We start from the raw sequence: 17568 nt of genomic DNA, 5'->3' as shown, positions 1-17568 counted from the left end.
GTACAACCTTTTCAGTTGGTACAACCTCAAGAAGCATCCGTGTGTAAGGCCCTCTGAAAAGTTCTTTATGTAGATCACTTGGAGCTTGTAAAAGAGAGGTGAGGCTTTCCATGCTGGCGAGTTCCCAGAGAAATGTGTATTTTGGGGATCCTTCTCATGCTGAGCTAGACCTTCATGCTTTATCAAGCAATGAAGCCACTCTGTGCTCCCACAAATATTGGGATTTTGCTGTAAGAACACATGAGACCATAAGGGCAACAGGGTTTAGAGCAGCTCCAGATGTTACGTCATCCACTCAGCATCATCTGTCTTCTCCACTGATTGTCATTACCGACCAGCTGAGTTCTGTTTTTTTCTCCATTCAAATTCCAGGGGACAGAGTTTGGCCTGGTTAACTACCACCCTTCTGGTGGCAGAGAGGCTCACACCTGTCCACCTAAGCAGTTTCTTGCCAATCAATGGATTGGCTAGGCACCAAGAGTTAGTTTTTTGTTTGTTTGTTTGTTTGTTTTCTTTTTTTTTTTTTTTTTGACAGGCAGAGTGGACAGTGAGAGAGAGACAGACAGAGAGAAAGGTCTTCCTTTTTCCGTTGGCTCACCCCCCAAGTGGCTGCTACGGCTGGTGCACTGCACCGATCCGAAGCCAGGAGCCAGGTGCTTCCTCCTGGTCTCCCATGCAGGTGCAGGGCCCAAGGACCTGGGCCATCCTCCACTGCACTCCCAGGCCACAGCAGAGAGCTGGACTGGAAGAGGAGCAACCGGGACAGAATTCAGCGCCGCGACCGGGACTAGAACCCCGTGTGCCGGCACCACAGGTGGAGGATTAGCCTAGTGAGCCACGGCGCTGGCCAAGACTTAGTTCTTTGAGGTTGACATAACAAAATACCATAAACTGGGCAGCTTATAAACAAAAGACATTTATTTCCCTGGTGACAACTTACTTTCGGGTTCATCAACAGCACCTTTTTTCTGTGTCCTCACATTGTGGAAGAGGCAAGGTGTGTTTTGGAAACAACCCCCATAAGGGCACTGATCCTGCTCCTGAAGGCTTCACCCTCTATGACCTAATTGCCAACCAAAATCTTCATCTCCTTATCCTATCACCTGTGGCTTAGGACTTGAACACATGAATGTTTTGAGGGAGTAGCAAGATGTTCATGAGACACAAACATTTAGACCACTGGTGTCAGTCCTTGCACCAGCAGCTACTTTTTGCTTGAGGGTAACAGCCCAATATTGCTTCTCATAGCAGGCAGTCTGAACAAGACCCATGTAGCTTTCATTATGTCTAACACGGCATAAAACTAAAGAAGAGGCAGATATTTGGCCCAGAAGTTAGGTTACCAGTTGGGAAGTCCGCATCTCATATCCGACTGCCTGATTCAAGTCCCTGCTCTGCTTCGGACCCAGCTTTCAGCTAATGCACACCCTGGGAGGCAACACATGATGATTCAAGTACTTGGGTCCCTACCAGTCATACAGGAGACCAAGATGGAGTTGTGGGGACCTGGCTTCAGCCTGGTACGGCCTCACCGCGTTTTTTTTTTTTTTTAAGACTTTTTAAATTTTGGGCTCGATAAGAAGTGGAGCAGCCAGGACTCAAACTGGTGCCCATATGGGATGTAGGTGCAGCAGCTTTACCTGCTATGCCATAGCACCCCTTCCCCAGCCTCACCTCTTGCAAGCATTTAGGAAATGAAAGCTCTCTCTCTCTCTCTCTCTCTCTCAGCCCAAGAATAACACAGTAATGTCTTCTCAACATATAGAAAAACTCTTTGATTGATAAAAAATTATTGCAAAGTGCAAGTTAGAAGAACAAATAAATGCTATTTCTTAGGACCAGTGTGGTGGCATGGTAGGTTAAGCCTCCACCTGTGATGCCAGCATCCCATATGGGCACCAATTCCAGTCCCAGCTGCTCCACTTCCAATCCAACTCCCTGCTAATGGCCTGGAAAAGCAACAAAAGACTTGGGACCCTGCACCAACATGGGAGACTGGGAAGAAGCTCCTGGCTCCTGGCTTCAGATCAACACAGCTCCGCCCATTCTGACCATTTGGGGAGTGAACCAGCAGATGGAAGACCTCTCTCTGTGTCTCTCCCTCTCTCTGTCTATAACACTGCCTCTCAAATAAATAAAAGAATCTTTTAAAAAAAGAAAAAGAAATAGACCAGCTCCACAGCTCACTAGGCTAATCCTCCGCCTGTGGCGCCAGCACCCTGGGTTCTAGTCCTGGTCAGGGCTCCAGTTCTGTCCTGGTTGCTCCTCTTCCAGTCCAGCTCTCTGCTGTGGCCCGGGAAGGCAGTGGAGGATGGCCTAAGTCCTTGGGCACCTGCACCTGCATGGGAGACCAGGAGGAAGCACCTGGCTCCTGGCTTTGGATGGGTGCAGCACACTAGCCATGGCTGGCCATTTGGGGGGTGAACCAACAGAAGGAACCACGCTGATCTGAAGCCAGGAGCCAGGTGCTTCTCCTGGTCTCCCATGCGAGTGCAGGGCCCAAGGACCTGGGCCATCCTCCACTGCACTCCTGGGCCACAGCAGAGAGCTGGACTGGAAGAGGAGCAACCAGGACAGAATCCGACGCCCCGACCGGGACTAGAACTCAATGTGCCGGTGCCACAGGCAGAGGATTAGCCTATTGAGATGTGGTGCCAGCCGGAAGACCTTTCTCTCTCTCTCTCTCTCTCTCTCTCTCTCTCTAACTCTGCCTGTCAAAAAGAAAGGAAGGAAGGAAGGAAGGAAGGAAGGAAGGAAGGAAGGAAGGAAGGAAGGAAGGAAGGAGAGAGAGAGAGAGAAAGAAAGAAAGAAAGAAAGAAAGAAAGAAAGAAAGAAAGAAAGAAAGAAAGAAAGAAAGAAAGAAAGAAAGAATCTGAATCCTGGCAACATATGAGGTTCCTCTGAGGAGCTTTTAAAACTTTCAGAAGTCAGACTAGAGCCTAGGGAGATTTCTGACACCATAAACAAGAGTGTCAAATTGTTAAGTCAACAACAGGAGTCACTGTGTGCTTACTCCTTATGTGGGATCTCTGTCCTTAATGTGTTGTTCAATGTAAATTAATGCTATAACTAATGCTCAAACAGTATTTTATACTTTATGTTCTGTGTGGGTGCAAACTGATGAAATCTTTACTTAATATATACTAAATCAATCTTCTGTATATAAAGATGATTGAAAATGAATCTTGATGTGAATAGAATGGGAGAGGGAGTGGGAGATGGGAGGGGTGCGGGTGGGAGGGAAGTTATGGGGGGGGAAAGCCATTGTAATCCATAAACTGTACTTTGGAAAATTATATTTACTAAATAAAAGTTAAAAAAAAAACCTTTCAGAAGTCAGCAATGTAGTGCAATGAGTTGAGCCACCACCTGAAATGCTGGCATCCCAGGGGCATCCTGTCATGGAACCCTGGTTCCAGTCCCAGCTGCTCTGCTTCTGGTCAAACATCCTGACAATGCACCTGGAAAGACAGCAGCAGATGGCCTATGTACTTGGGCCCCTGCACGCACATGGGAGACCAGGATAGAGCTTCTGGCTCCTGAATTTGGCCCCACCCAACACTGACTGTCGTGACCATAGGAACCAGGAGATGGAAAAGATTGATATCTCCCCCTCTTTTTCTGTGTGCGTGTGTGTGTATGTGTGTGTGTCTGTCACTTTGCCATTCAAATAAATAAATGCATCTTTTAAACAAACAAACAAACAAACAAAAACTTCCAAACCTTCAACCCAGAGATTCCTACCTAGTGGGTCTGGGATGTGTAGATCCAATCATCAGTATTTTCTGAGAGCTCCAACCAATAATTCTGTGTAAATTCAATAGTGAGGACTTCTGCTTGAAAGTATCACAGGTTTTACCTGCCATTTTAAATTCAGACTAAAATACAGATCAGGTTGTTTCCAAATAGTCAACTTTTTAGTAATAGAATTTCTTGCTTGCTGTGAGATTCTGCAATTTTGTAATTGCATTTGATAGTTCCACAATGGATTTATTTTAATCGATTGTTAATATGAGCCAATCTGTGGGTGAAAAATCACCTGAGGGGAAACAAGGTCCGGAGCTCTCTCACTTCACCTCCCTTGCTCTGAGTGTGCAAGCTGCTGACCTTCTGTTTCCATCCCCCTCTTCAGGGGAATCACCCAACCTGGAAGCCATCTCCCAACCTCTTCCCTGCCCTCCCATCCACAGGCATCCCCCTCCCAGAGCTGGGCTTATCCTAAGTGTTTCCTCTCTTGAGTCTCCCCTTCTTTCCTCCACTCTCACACCCTAAGCTGGGGAAGTCTTTGTTCACCTCATTTTACACTGGTCACCAAAGTGCTGCCTTTCCTCCTTAGAGCTCATGTCCATCTTCCACTCAGAGCCACTTTCCTGCTCTGCACTGGTCAGCTGTTCATGCAGGTGGATATAACCTTTATTTTTTTCTCTTGTCTTTTTCATTTGAATTTGCATCTTTGTGTGATAGCCACATTTTCTCAATTCCTGGACTTCCCCAACTTAAAACAATTAAGAAAAAATTAAGGTATGCTTGCATGTGTACTCTAGAATCCCTGGAATTTCAGGAACCTATCAGCTAAGATTACTTACTTTCCAGGACAGGCACTGTGGTGGAGTGGGTAAGATGCTGCTTGGGAGCCCCACATACCTGGCCGGAGTCCCAGCTTTTCCACTTCTGATCTAGCTTCCTTCCAGTGAGTGCCCTGGGAAGTAGCAGACAATGACTGAAGTCCATGAGTCCCTACCATTCCTATGGGTGACCCAGAAGGAGTTCCTCTCCTGCCTTTGGGCTAGCCCAACCCTGGCTGTTATGGGAATTTGAGAAGATAAACAGCAAGCGGAAGGTCTCTTTTCTTTCCCCCTTTCAAATATATACAAATAACCTTTAAAAAAGAAACAACCATTTAAAAAGAATTTCGTTTCATTTATTTCTATTTGTGTGATCTGGCATACGTAGTCACTTCTGTCATCTGGCACCTGGATTAGAAGAAGCAAGCACATATTAGTTGTCCCCTGATGGTCTAAGGTGTTGCTGTTTTAAAACCGTTCGTTTCCCATGACTTTCTGGTAGAAAATCTGGTCTTACTTAGCCCTTTGCCGTCACAAATAAGAGATTTTCATGAATCCACAGCTATTCTTCACTGGAATTTGAAAAGTGCTACCATTTTATTACATTTCACTTAACTTTTTAACAGTAGTCATAGAACAGGTAGAAATTTGAGGAAATATACAAAGAAGTTGAAGACTTCAGATGAGCTGGCTTAGGGCCTGTGTCACTTTAACTTTATTCGTGACTGGTAACATCCAGTTGAAAATAAAATTCATTTTCATCTTACTTTTTTTCCAGATGCTCTTTTGTTAAAATATTCCAAAACGTCTGAGCTGTGGACAGCCCAGGAAACAGCGGTGTATTTTGGGGAATACCTGCATGTGAAGAAGAAAGGCAGACAAAGAAATGCATTTTGGGTTCATCACCTGCACCAAGAAGAAACTCTGGGGAGGTACTGCTGGAAACCCTCCATGTCTCTGGTGTAGAATAGACTAAGCTTCCCTTGTATTGAGTAATGTTCATGAATGTTCAAGAGAGCAGGGGGAAAATGGCCAAAATATACATTTCCAGATTTTTGCTCCTGCTCCGCTTCATAATTTGTCAATAACAGTTACTACATATGAAAGACCCACATTACATCTACCTTTTTGCTGATATTCTGTATACAAGCTCTCAAAGCCACTGAGGAAAAATTTTTTGCCCCATTGTGCAGATTAGAAAAACAGAGTTCCCAGACAAATGGCAAACTGAAGAACCTTGAACTAGTTCACTGACAATGCCGACAAAAAGCTGAACTAGGAAAGCCACAAGTTGTTTTGTTTGTTTGTTTGTTTGTTTTTTGACAGGTAGAGATATACACAGTGAGAGAGAGAGACAGAGAGAAAGGTCTTCCTTCCGTTGGTTCACCCCCCAAATGGCTGCTACGGCCAGCGCTGCGCTGATCCGAAGCCAGGATCCAGGTGCTTCTTCCTGGTCTCCCACGTGGGTACAGGCGCCCAAGCACTTGGGCCATCCTCCATTGCCTTCCCGGGCCACAGCAGAGAGCTGGACTGGAAGAGGAGCAACTGGGACTAGAACCTGGCGCCCGTATGGGATGCTGGCGCTGCAGGCAGAGGATTAACCAAGTGAGCCATGGCACCAGCCCCAACAATTTTAATTAAATGAGTGAACCTTTAAAAGAAGAAGAAAAAAATGCAGGAAACGCTTGTGAGGCCAGGAATGAAGTCTGTCCAGGGATAGAAACGATGACTGAACCCTTTAAGCAACCTCCACAGAAATTTGGGGTGGGGCTGGAATGAGCAAGCAGCTATAACCATAGCTATACACATGAGAGGAAGAGAGTGCAGACATATATGCAGGAATAAATTAGAAACTTGGCCATACCTACATCCCTAGAGGAACAGTTGTCTTAAAAAAAATCCCATCCCACTGAGGCAAATGCCTGGAAGATTTTTAGTTCTTGATGAAAACTGAACACAAACTCACCTGAGAAATTAGTAAATGAAAGATGTCCTCAGGAGATGTGAGATCTACTTTTGCATCATTTGTATATTTAAAAAATCTATAATCCAAGGCTTTTTAAATGTACCTTATTCTTCACCCAAATCCAAATAATGTTTAAAAATAAATAGAAAGGGAGAGAGAAAAATTTGGTATCTCTTTAGACAGTAAAAGTATACTTAAAAATTAAAAAAAAAAGGGGGGGGGGCGGCGCCACGGCTCACTTGGCTAATCCTCCACCTGTGGCGCCGCACACGGGGTTCTAGTCCCGGTCGCGGCGCCGAATTCTGTCCCGGTTGCTCCTCTTCCAGTCCAGCTCTCTGCTGTGGCCCGGGAAGGCAGTGGAGGATGGCCCAAGTGCTTGGGCCCTGCACCCTCATGGGAGACCAGGAAGAAGCACCTGGCTCCTGGCTTCTGACCATAGCGGCCATTTGGGGGGTGAACCAACGGAAAGAAGACCTTTCTCTCTGTCTCTCTCTCTCTCACTGTCTAACTCTGCCTGTTAAAAAAAAAAAAAAAAAGGTTGATTGTAATTGTAATTGTAACATGTAACTGCCCTTACTGGGCCCCAGACCCTGCTTTAAATTAAGTATACACTGATTCAGTCAACCCTCACAGGGTCTATGAGGTAGACACTATTATCATCTCCACTTTGCAGATAAGGGAATGAGGCAGAGAAGTGTTGAGAAGCTTTCCCAAAGTCAATCAATGACAGGTGTTGTGAGGTGAGGTCTGACCCCCCACATCCCCAAATTTATGTTTCAGTTCCAAGTCCCTCAACTTAGAATGGTGTTTAGAAATAGAATCATTGCAGGTGTAATTAGTTGTTAAGAGGAGGCCATGCTGGAGTTGGGTACAACTGATATCCTTATAAAAAGAGGAACTTTGGAGATAGGCATGCACACAAGGAGAATGCTATGTGAAGTCTGTAGTTTCACGGCCACAAGATGAGAACTGCTAGAACCGAGGAAAAAGGCCGGGAACAGATCCTTCCATGTGCCCTCAGAGGGAGTGTGGCCCTGCTGGCACTTTGATCTTGGACTTCTTGGCCTCCAAACTATGAGAGAATCTTTTTTTTTTTTTTTTTTTTTTTTTTTTTTTTGCTATTCAAGATACTCAGTTTGTGGTATTTTGTTACAGTAGCACTAGGAAGCTAAAACACCAGGATGCATCACAGGAGGGTCTGAGATGAGAAATAAATTGAGGATAAGAGACATAGAGAATGGAGTGAGAGTTAAGCATACATCTGATGAGAACACGATAACAGAGCAAATAGAAAAGACGTCATATTTGAATAGATAATTTCTGGTTATTTTCCAGAATTACTAAAAATACATTAGTCTAAATTTAGATAGAGGAGTGACAGTGAATCCTGAGGAGGATAGAAAAGGAAGGAGGGAAGAAACTAGCAGGAAAGCAATCATAGACGCACTCCCAATCCACGATGGTTAAACTTCATAACACCAAGGGCAAAGAAGCAACTTTAAAGCAATCAAAGAAAAAGACAGTTTACGTACAAAGAAATATCAATTAGACTTACCGCTAATTTCTTGACTGCAGTTGTGGAAGTCAGAGGCATTGCAAGTCTGCAAACTTAGAGATACTGTCTCTCCCGGAGGAAGGCAAAATAAAGACATTTTCAGATTGAAAGAAAAAAAATGACTGCGCATTCACCACAAACAAGTCCTTACTAAACAAAGCATGAGCCTACCAAATGGTGTAAGACGGAAGATGAGACAGGCTTCTACTCCTGAATTGCTGTTCTGTACCTAGGCCTGAAGGCCCTTGGCAGAATGCTCAGGGAATACTTCAGTGCCAGCACTCACAGGGTTGGCCCTTTGGTGCACATCACTTGCCCCAGTCAACAAACAAAAGTTCTTTTTAAATACTTAGATTTATTTATTTTACTTACTTGAGAAGCAGAGAGGAAATGCTCCCTTCCACTGGTTCTCTTCCAAAATGCCAACACTGATTCTCTGGGCCAGACATACCCTGGGAGCTGGGAACTTGATCCAGGTGTCCTGTGGAAGGTAGCAAGAACCCAACCATTTGGGTCATCACCTGCAGCCAACCAGGGTGCCCATTACCTGAAAGTTGGAATCAGAAACAGAGCCAACACTCAAACCTAGGCACTCAGATATGGGATACAGGCATCCCAAACATCGTCTCAATTGCTAGACAAATGCTCACCCCAGATGCAAGTTATGAATTGGTTTGACGCCTCTGCAGGTCTCGGGGCAGGACTTCCTGCAACACTGAGACCCTCCCTCCCTGTTGTGATTGGTGCTCCTCTGCAGGTTGACTTCTTTTTGTTGTTGTTGTTGATTTTAAAAAGATTTTATTTATTTATTTATTTGAGAGGTAGAGTTACAGAGAGAGGGAGAGACAGAGAGAAAGGTCTTCCAGCCACTGGTTCATTCCCCAAATGGCTGCCTGCAATGGCCAGGACTGAGCTAAAATGAAGCCAGGAGCCAGGAGCCAGGAGCTTCATCTTGGTCTCCCGCTCAGGTGCAGGGGCCCAAGCACTTGGATCAACCTCTGCTGCTTTCCAAGGCCATAGCAAAGAGCTGAATTGGGAAAGGAGCAGCCAGGACTAGAACCAGTGCCCATATGAGATGCTGGTGCTGCAGGCGAAGGCTTAACCCACTATCCCACAGCACCGGCCCAGGTTGACTTCTGATCCCACACAGGTAGCCCCCACTGTCAAGTTTCCTTTCTCATCCTCAGGAATCTGAAAGCTGCTCTCTCCTTGGATTACATATTATATTCATAGATTTCTAGAAAGGGTTTACTCTGATTTATGTCTATGACTCAGACAATTCCATCTGATTTTTGGAGATCACCCTGGCAACATGTGATACTGCTCATCAATTCATATGATCTCATCCCAAGTATAAAGTACAGTAAAATATAGCACTGCTTTGCTCTTTTTAACGTTTCAGCATTTACCTCATTTATCTTCTCTTCCCAGCTATGTGATAAGTCCTTGAAATAGACAAACCATGTCTCACACTCTCTTTAGAACAGGAGCAGAGAACCTTTTTCATTCCAAGAGTCATTTGGATATTTATAATATCATTCATGGGCCATACAAAAGTATCAACTCTGGGCTGGCATTGTGGCATAGCAGGTAGAGCTGCCGCCTACCACATGGACATCCCAAAAGGGCACTAATTCACGTCCTGGCTGCTCTACTTCTGATCCAGCTCCCTGCTAGTGGCCTGGGAAAGGCAGCAGAGGCTGGCCCAAGTGCTTGAGCCATTGCCCCCACATGAGAAATCTGGATGAAGCTCCTGGCTCCTGGCTTCAACCTGGCTCTGCCCTAGCCATTGTGGCCACTTGGGGAGTGAGCCAGCATTGGAAGACCTCTCTCTTTCTGTCTTTCCCTCTGTCTCTATAATTCTGACTTTCAAGTATATATATAAATCTTCTTTAAAAAGTATAAACTTATATAAACTGATATGTTGAATTTTGAGCCCCACCTGTGGTTGCTTTGGCAGGGCCAAACCAGAGGATTTCAGGGGCCCAAGCTGGGCATTCCCCACCCCTGTGACATTCAGCACCAACACAGTATTATGCACAAAATAGGTGTTGATGGAAAGATGAATCTTAAAAGGAAGGAATAGAAGAAAGGTTGACCCGTAGAAGGCCACTGAAGATAGTGGAAGATCTGGCTCCAGGGTTAATGTACTTCCAAGCACTGCACGCTGCCCGCTTTGGCTTACCCACGCAGTCTGGAGACTTTCCTTTTATAATCCCTATCATTCCGGGTCAGCCAGCACGATTCACGTTCCATTTCTGGTGGCTTTTACAGAATTATTTGAATCATGAGATAAGTCACAGTAATTAATGTTGGTTGTCCAAGGCAGAGAAGAAATAACATCATTCAAGCATTTTCACATCCTCCTTTTAGTCTCTTCTCTCTTGTTCTATAGTAAGGGAGATCCCTCTTGCATTTCCTAGGTATGTTGGGAAGGAATATAAGGAGGAGAAGGGACTCTGGCCCCACTTCACTGATGTGGAGCGGCAGATGACAGCACAGCACTACGTGATGGAGTTTAACAAGAGACTCTATGAGCAGAAGATTCCAACACAGATATTCTACATCCCATCCACAATATTACTGGTAAGATTAAAGAAAGCAAAGGTTCATTTCAACAGACTTACAATTATTTACTAGGTTAGATTTATATTATCAACCTCCTCCCTCCACTGTCATTCTGAAAACATCTCGTCAATTCAGGGAACAGCTACTTCATCTGCCTCATCTACTTTGTCCCCTAAACGAATCATTTTTATCTTCCAAATCACACTTGCTTGGCAGCTGGTCCTGGGATCTGATCCTACATGGTCAAATTAGTATTTTTTAGGAAATTTTCCTTTGGTGTTGTCTCTGTACTTCCAGAAGGTGAAAAGATCCTAAAGATCCAAATTAGTACACGTTATCCCCTCGTCATGATGTACAGATCCCCTGTTTGACATCTGGTGGCCCCCTTCCCTGGCAACCAAGTGATACAAGCTGTAGCTTAACACCTTTAGTAAGAAAAATTATTATCCCTTTATTTACAAATAGTTTTAATCGTTAAGAAGTTCCTAGATTTTTGCCCAAGTATATTTTCCTCTAGTTTCCGCCTGTGGAAGACAGCTCTGCCTTTTGGGACCAATGAGACCAGTCTCTCATCAAAGTAGCCCTTAATATAGAGAAAGGCAACCCTCCTCACTGAGTCTTTTCTTCTTTAAAGGAATACCTTGCTCCCCCAAATACATTAGACAATTAGAGCATTCATATTTAAAATTTTTTCCATCGGCCAGAAATAATTTTGACCCTTCGTTTACTGCTCATAATAATAATGGGTGTCATTCATGTTTCACCTTCTTTATGTCACATACAATACCAGGTTTTTACAAATGTTAACTCTAACCTCCAAAACAGCTCTACAAAATACATCACATCCTGCATAAATGCTTGAGCTAGCATTTCAACGCAGAGTTCCAGTGAATGATTCATTGCTGTGTTCCCTGCCAGGATAGATCACTGCATGGCCTAATTTTCTTTGGTAAACACTTCAAAATATGAAGAATAATAACTGTAAGGGGCCGGCACTGTGGTGTAGTGGATAAAGCTGTTGCCTGCAGGGCCAGCATCCCATATGGGCACCAGTTCAAGTCCTGGTTGCTCCACTTCCAATTCAGCTCTCTGCTATGGCCTGGGAAAGCAGTGGAAGATGGCCCAAGTCCTTGGGCCCCTGCACCTGAGTAGGAGACCTGGAAGAAGCTCCTGGCTCCTGGCTTCAGATCAGCACAGCTTTGGCCATTGTGGCCATTTGGAGAGTGAACCAGTGGGTGGAAGATCTCTCTCTCTCTCTCTCTCTCTCTCTCTCTCTCTCTCTCTCTCCCTCCCTCTGTCTCTCTGCCTCTGCCTCTCTGTAACTCTGCCTTTCAAATAAATAAATAGATCTTTAAAAAAAAGAATAATAACTTGCAGTCCTGTTATTTGCCACATACAATGCTAAACACTCTACATGAATTTTCTCATCTAATCTAACAAAGCTAAAAGGCAGTCATTATTATACCCATTTTGCAGATGAGGAAATTGAAGTCTTGAGAAGCAAAGCAATAAGCTCCTAAGTGGCAGAGCCTATATTCAAACTGAGAACTACCCAGCTGCAAAGCCTGTGGCTTTTACCGTTGTGCTATGCTGTCTCCCATTTCTGTTTTTCAGATTTTGGAAGGCAGGACGATAAAGGGGTGTGTCAGTGTGGAACCATACATGCTGGGAGAATTTGTAAAATTATCAAATAATACAAAAGTAGTGAAAACAGAATACAAAGCTACAGAATATGGTCTGGCTTATGGCCATTTTTCTTATGAGTATTCTAATCATAAAGACGTTGTGGTTGATTTACAAGGTATGTGAAATTGGAAGTAATTTTCTATGTTGAATATTAACTGTATATAAGTGTGAAATGTTTTAACTAATCATTATTTAGTAGGTTGTTCAGCATATGGGCTACTGTTTGGAGTTAAATTAGTTGATTTTACCCTTTATAGCAGGTGATCTCTGAAAGAAAAAAGACGTCTAGAATTTCTCCAGTTGCCTAAGGTGTGGTGTGATCAGTGACAAGCTCTGGCTCATATTCTGTTGGACTTAATTTCAGAGCAAATTCATAGCACCCCTTTTATTCCACAGAAGTGGATTTAAGTGATATAGCATACTTTTCTGTATAAATTTTATTTATTTATTATGTGAAAAGCAGAGAGAGAAAGAGAGAGAGAGAGAGAGAGAGAGAGAGAGCGCTCTCCCATCCACTGACTCATGCCCCAAATTTCTGCAACAGCCAGGCATAGGAGCCAGAAACTTAATCCATGGCTTCCACGTTGGTGCCAGGGACTCAATACTTGAGCCATCATCTGCTGCTTAATGATCATGCACTAGCAGGAAGCTGGAACTGCAGGCACAGCTGGGAGCCAAACCTAGGCACTCGGGCATGGATGTGGCCTCCCAAGTACATTTTAACTGCTACACTAACTACCTGCCCCTCAAATTTCCCAATACCACATTTTTTCATGTGTCAAAATCTTTTCATGTTTGCTTTTCCTCAGTTCCTTTATCATTTTTAGAAGAGCAGCACTGGGGCTGGAGCTGTGATGTAGTAGATTAAGCATCCATGCAGCACCAGCATCCCTTATAGGTCCAGGTTCTAGTCCCAGCTGCTCCACTTCTGATCCAGCTCCCTGCTGATGGCCTGGGAAAGCAATAGAGGATGGTCCAGGTGCTTGGACCCTTGTACCCACATGGAAGACTCCGAAGAAGCTCCTGGCTCCTAGCTTCGGATTGGCTCAGCTCCGGCCATTGTGGCCATTTGGGGAGTGAATCAGCAGATGGAAAACCTCTCTTTCTGTAACTATGCCTCTTCTCAAGTAAATAAATAAATCTTAAAAAATAAGGCCGGTGCCATGGCTTAACAGGCTAATCCTCCACCTTGCGGCGCCAGCACACTGGGTTCTAGTCCCGGTTGGGGCGCCGGATTCTATCCCGGTTGCCCCTCTTCCAGGCCAGCTCTCTGCTATGGCCCAGGAAGGCAGTGGAGGATGGCCCAAGTCCTTGGGCCCTGCACCTGCATGGGAGACCAGGAGAAGCACCTGGCTCCTGGCTTCGGATCAGCACGATGCGCTGGCCGCAGCAGCCATTGGAGGGTGAACCAACGGCAAAAAGGAAGACCTTTCTCTCTGTCTCTCTCTCTCACTATCCGCTCTGCCTGTCCAAAAAAAAAAAAATATGTTAACACCAGTTAAGTAAAAAATCTTTTAAAAAATAAAAATTAAAAAAATTAAATAAAATAATGAAAAATAGAAGTGTGGCATCAAGTTTCATAATTGGAATCAATATGGAGTAGAAAGCTGTGTAAACTTAAACCTGACTTTTTAAAAAGTCAACATTAATATTTTTCCTTTGTTTCAGTTTATCTGGCATTATATTCATCAAAATTCTATTAGTGAATACTCCATAATGTTAATGAAAATCTAGATTTATTATTTCTAGTTGATTCCATAACCACCCAGGACTTTCTGTGTTTCCCTTCCGTAATATTTATCCTTGCCTGTCATATTACATATTATCCTTATTTATAACACTGATACGTCCCCTTCACAGGAATGGTAGCTTAGTGTGTCCAGATTTATGATGAACTTCTCTTCACTGCTGTCTCCCCACTGCCTAGTGCAGAGCTTGGCACAGAATCTGCATTCAACAAGCATTTATTGAATAAAAAACTGAACATACGAATTAATGAGTAAGGCAACAAAGAAATTTCTGAATGACAAAATACTCAATCTTAGGATTTTAATAAATATTCCAAGTGTTTTATTTCTCTCTAATTCCTTGAAAATTGGTGATTAGGGTACCTCATATTTGAAAAAATAATTATGCTATATTCAGTTCTCTCTTGTAAACCAGTGATTGGAATATGCAGCCCAGATTCCATGGCAGAAATTTTCTAAATATAAACAAGACCAGGATGCAGTTAATTTTTTAAAGTTATCTATTTAAGAGTGTGTGTACATATGTGCTTATTTATTAGTACATGTATGTGTGTACATGTGTGCATTTGCTTCTGAAGTGCTTGACTAACATGGGGATTTAATACTCATACTTAATTTCTCTTTTAGGATGGGTGACTGGTGATGGAAAAGGGCTCATCTACCTCACAGATCCCCAGATTCACTCTGTTGATCAGAAAACTGTTGCTACCAATTTTGGAAAGAGGGGAATTTTTTACTTCTTCAATTACCAGCATGTGAAATGCAATGAAATCTGCCACCGCCTTTGTTTGACTAGACCTTCCACAGGGCAGTCAAACAATCCACAGACTACGGACTGGTGATGTGACACACCATGATTAAACAGACTGCGGTGCTGCCCTCCAGGGTCCTCTTCTCCCTCCTTCCAGGCACACAGTGTATGGTCCAGCCTGGTCCTTCTGTATTTTCAAGGGGCCACAGCTGTGGCTCTGGCCAGTGGTTTGTGAGAGACATAGAGGAGTGTCATGGTCAGACCTGCATTTAGTTCCCAGTGCAAGATCCTGAAGAGTCACTGATCCTTTGCCAGAATCATCAAGAAAGTGTGGTCAGCCAGACAGGTGTTTGACGTCCCGAAGATGCTATTTGGGATGTTCCCATGGCATTCAGAGTGCCTAGATTCATGTCCTGGCGCTGCTCCTGATTCCAGCTTCCTGCTAATGTGCACCTTGGGAGGCAGCAGAAGATGGCTCTAGTGGTCAAACCTCTGCCACCCACATGAAAGACCTGGACTGAATTACCGGCTCCTGGGCACCAGCTTCAGCCCATCCCCAACCTTGGCTGTGTTGGGCATTTGGGGAGTGAGCCAGCAGACGGGGGATCTCTTGTCTTTCAGTCTCTTTCTGCCTTTCAAATCAAATAGATAAATAAATAAATTTTAATGTGTTCAAAGGTAGCTGCTTATAAGCATAAATCCTGCAGGGAAGGTATCATAGAAAAGAGACCCACTGACTCATTGACCCATGATGGATACAAAGCACTGCTGAAGCTTTTTCCACTGTGTTTCAAAACTGTGCAGTTGCTGTTTGTCCTGTTGATTTAGGTCCTTATATATGAAAACATTCAGCTTTTGTGATATGAATTACAGCTTTTTTTCTATTTATCTTTTGACTGCATAAACTTTTATCCATGCAAACCTATATATATATGAGTATAGTTGAATCTATCATTCTTTTCTTTTATGGCCTCTTGGTTAAGTATAATACTCAGATCTTCCCTAACTCTGAGTTTCTTTCCTTTTTATTCTCTGATATTTTCTTCTAGTATGTTTAAATCTGTGGAAGGTTGTGACAGGAAAATGGGCCATGGTCAGAGCCACCACTGTCCCCCTTGCCCACAGAAATCAGGCAGGTCTTTTGAAAGAAATGTACAAAAGGCACAGAAGAGGGACTGGTTAGATAAGCCAGTTCTGATTCTGCAGTGACTCCCTGCAGTCATAACTGTGCTCACCGTCTCCCTGGGCCACTCTTTACTAAGTTTTCCTCAGCCTGATCTATCACTGAAGGCAGGCTTGCCAGCTTACCTGGAGGTGGGATGCAGTCCAACCTGCATGAGGAGTCTGAATCCTCGATAGTTCCGTTTGCGATTGCAGCAGGAGGCTCTTTACAAGCACAGCCATGGCAAGGGAGAGTCATTCCATCTCCTGCGGGGCAAACACAACTGAAAGACACCCTGGCTCCCACCCCCTGCATCTGTCACTGTGCTTACACTGAAGCCATGTTCTGGCCAGTGTGTTCTCAGCCAGGGAAATTGGTCTGTAGTTCTCTTTCTTTATTGCATCTTTTTCAGGTTTAGGAGTTAAGGTGATGCTGGCTTCATTGAAAGAATTTGGGAAGATTCCCTCTCTTTCAATTATTTTGAATAACTTGAAAAGAATCAGAGTTAATTCTCCTTTAAATGTCTGGTAGAATTCAGCAGTGAAGCCATCCAGTCCCGGGCTTTTCTGTGTTGGGAGGGTCTTTATCACTGATTCAATTTCCATCTTGTTTATGGATCTGTTTAGGTTTTCTGTGTCTTCATGGCTCAATTTAGATAGGTTGTATGTGTCCAAGAATCTTTCCATTTCTTTTAGGTTTCCTGGCTGTTGGCATAAAGCTCTTTGTAGTAATTTATGATGATCCTTTTTATTTCTGTGGTGTCTGTTGTAACATTTCCTTTTCATCTCTAATTTTATTAATTTGAGTCTTCTTTCTCCTTTTTTTGGTTAGTTGGGCCATCGTGTGTCAACTTTGTTTATTTTTTCAAAAAACCAGCTCTTTGTTTCCCTGATCTTTTGTATTGTTTTTTGTTTCAATTTTGTTCATTTCTTGATGTAGGCACCAATTGTTATAAACTTCCCTCTTAACACTGCTTTTGCTTTATTCCATAGGTTTTGATGTTGTGCTGTCATCTTCATTTGTTTCCAGAAATCTTTTGATTTCTCTTTTTGATTTCTTCTTTGCCCCATTGTTCATTCAGGAACATGTTGTTCAGTCTCCATGTGTTTGCATACATTCTAGAGATGCCTGAGTTACTGATTTCCAGCTTCATTCCATCATGGTCTGAGAAGATGCATAGTATAATTTAGATTTTTTTGAATTTGCTGAGACTAGCTTTATGGCCTAGCATGTGGGCAATCCTACAGAAAGTTCCATGCACTGGTGAAAATAATGTGTATTATACAATTCTAGGATGAAAAGTTCTGTAGATATCTGTTAGGTTCATATTGTCTATAGTGTCAATTAACTCTGTTGTTTCCTTGCTGATTTTCTGTCCAGTTGATCTGTCCAATGCTGAGCGTGGGTTATTGAATTCCCTCATTACTATTGTATTGGAGTGTAAGTCTCCCTTTAAATTCCTTAATATATCTTTTAAATAGCCAGGTGCCCTGTAATTATGTGCATATACATTTATAATAGTTACATATTCCCTTTGAATTGATTACATAGTGCCCTTCTTTGTCTC

General features: G+C 43.4%; 1 protein-coding gene across 10 annotated transcripts in view; it reads left to right on the top strand.

Moving 5' to 3' along the window:
* ALPK1 (alpha kinase 1) overlaps positions 1-15745 on the top strand; it is a 158606-nt gene extending 142861 nt beyond the window's left edge. For 8 of the 10 annotated variants that reach the window (XM_062199726.1, XM_062199729.1, XM_062199728.1 and 5 more), the window contains 4 exons: positions 5344-5497; positions 10510-10672; positions 12269-12455; positions 14716-15745. In XM_062199726.1, the coding sequence (XP_062055710.1) occupies positions 5344-5497; positions 10510-10672; positions 12269-12455; positions 14716-14930 (719 nt within the window). In that variant the 3' untranslated portion in view covers positions 14931-15745. The remainder of the gene's footprint in view (positions 1-5343; positions 5498-10509; positions 10673-12268; positions 12456-14715) is intronic. The other 2 variants (XM_062199730.1, XM_062199731.1) reach the window with 1 other exon arrangement.
* Positions 15746-17568: the final 1823 nt, after the last annotated feature.

The sequence above is a fragment of the Lepus europaeus genome, chromosome 8, assembly GCF_033115175.1.
Source record: "Lepus europaeus isolate LE1 chromosome 8, mLepTim1.pri, whole genome shotgun sequence".
NCBI classification, from domain to species: Eukaryota; Metazoa; Chordata; class Mammalia; order Lagomorpha; family Leporidae; genus Lepus; species Lepus europaeus.
Note: the sequence above shows the minus strand (reverse complement) of the source record. Positions and strands in the feature narration are given on the sequence as shown.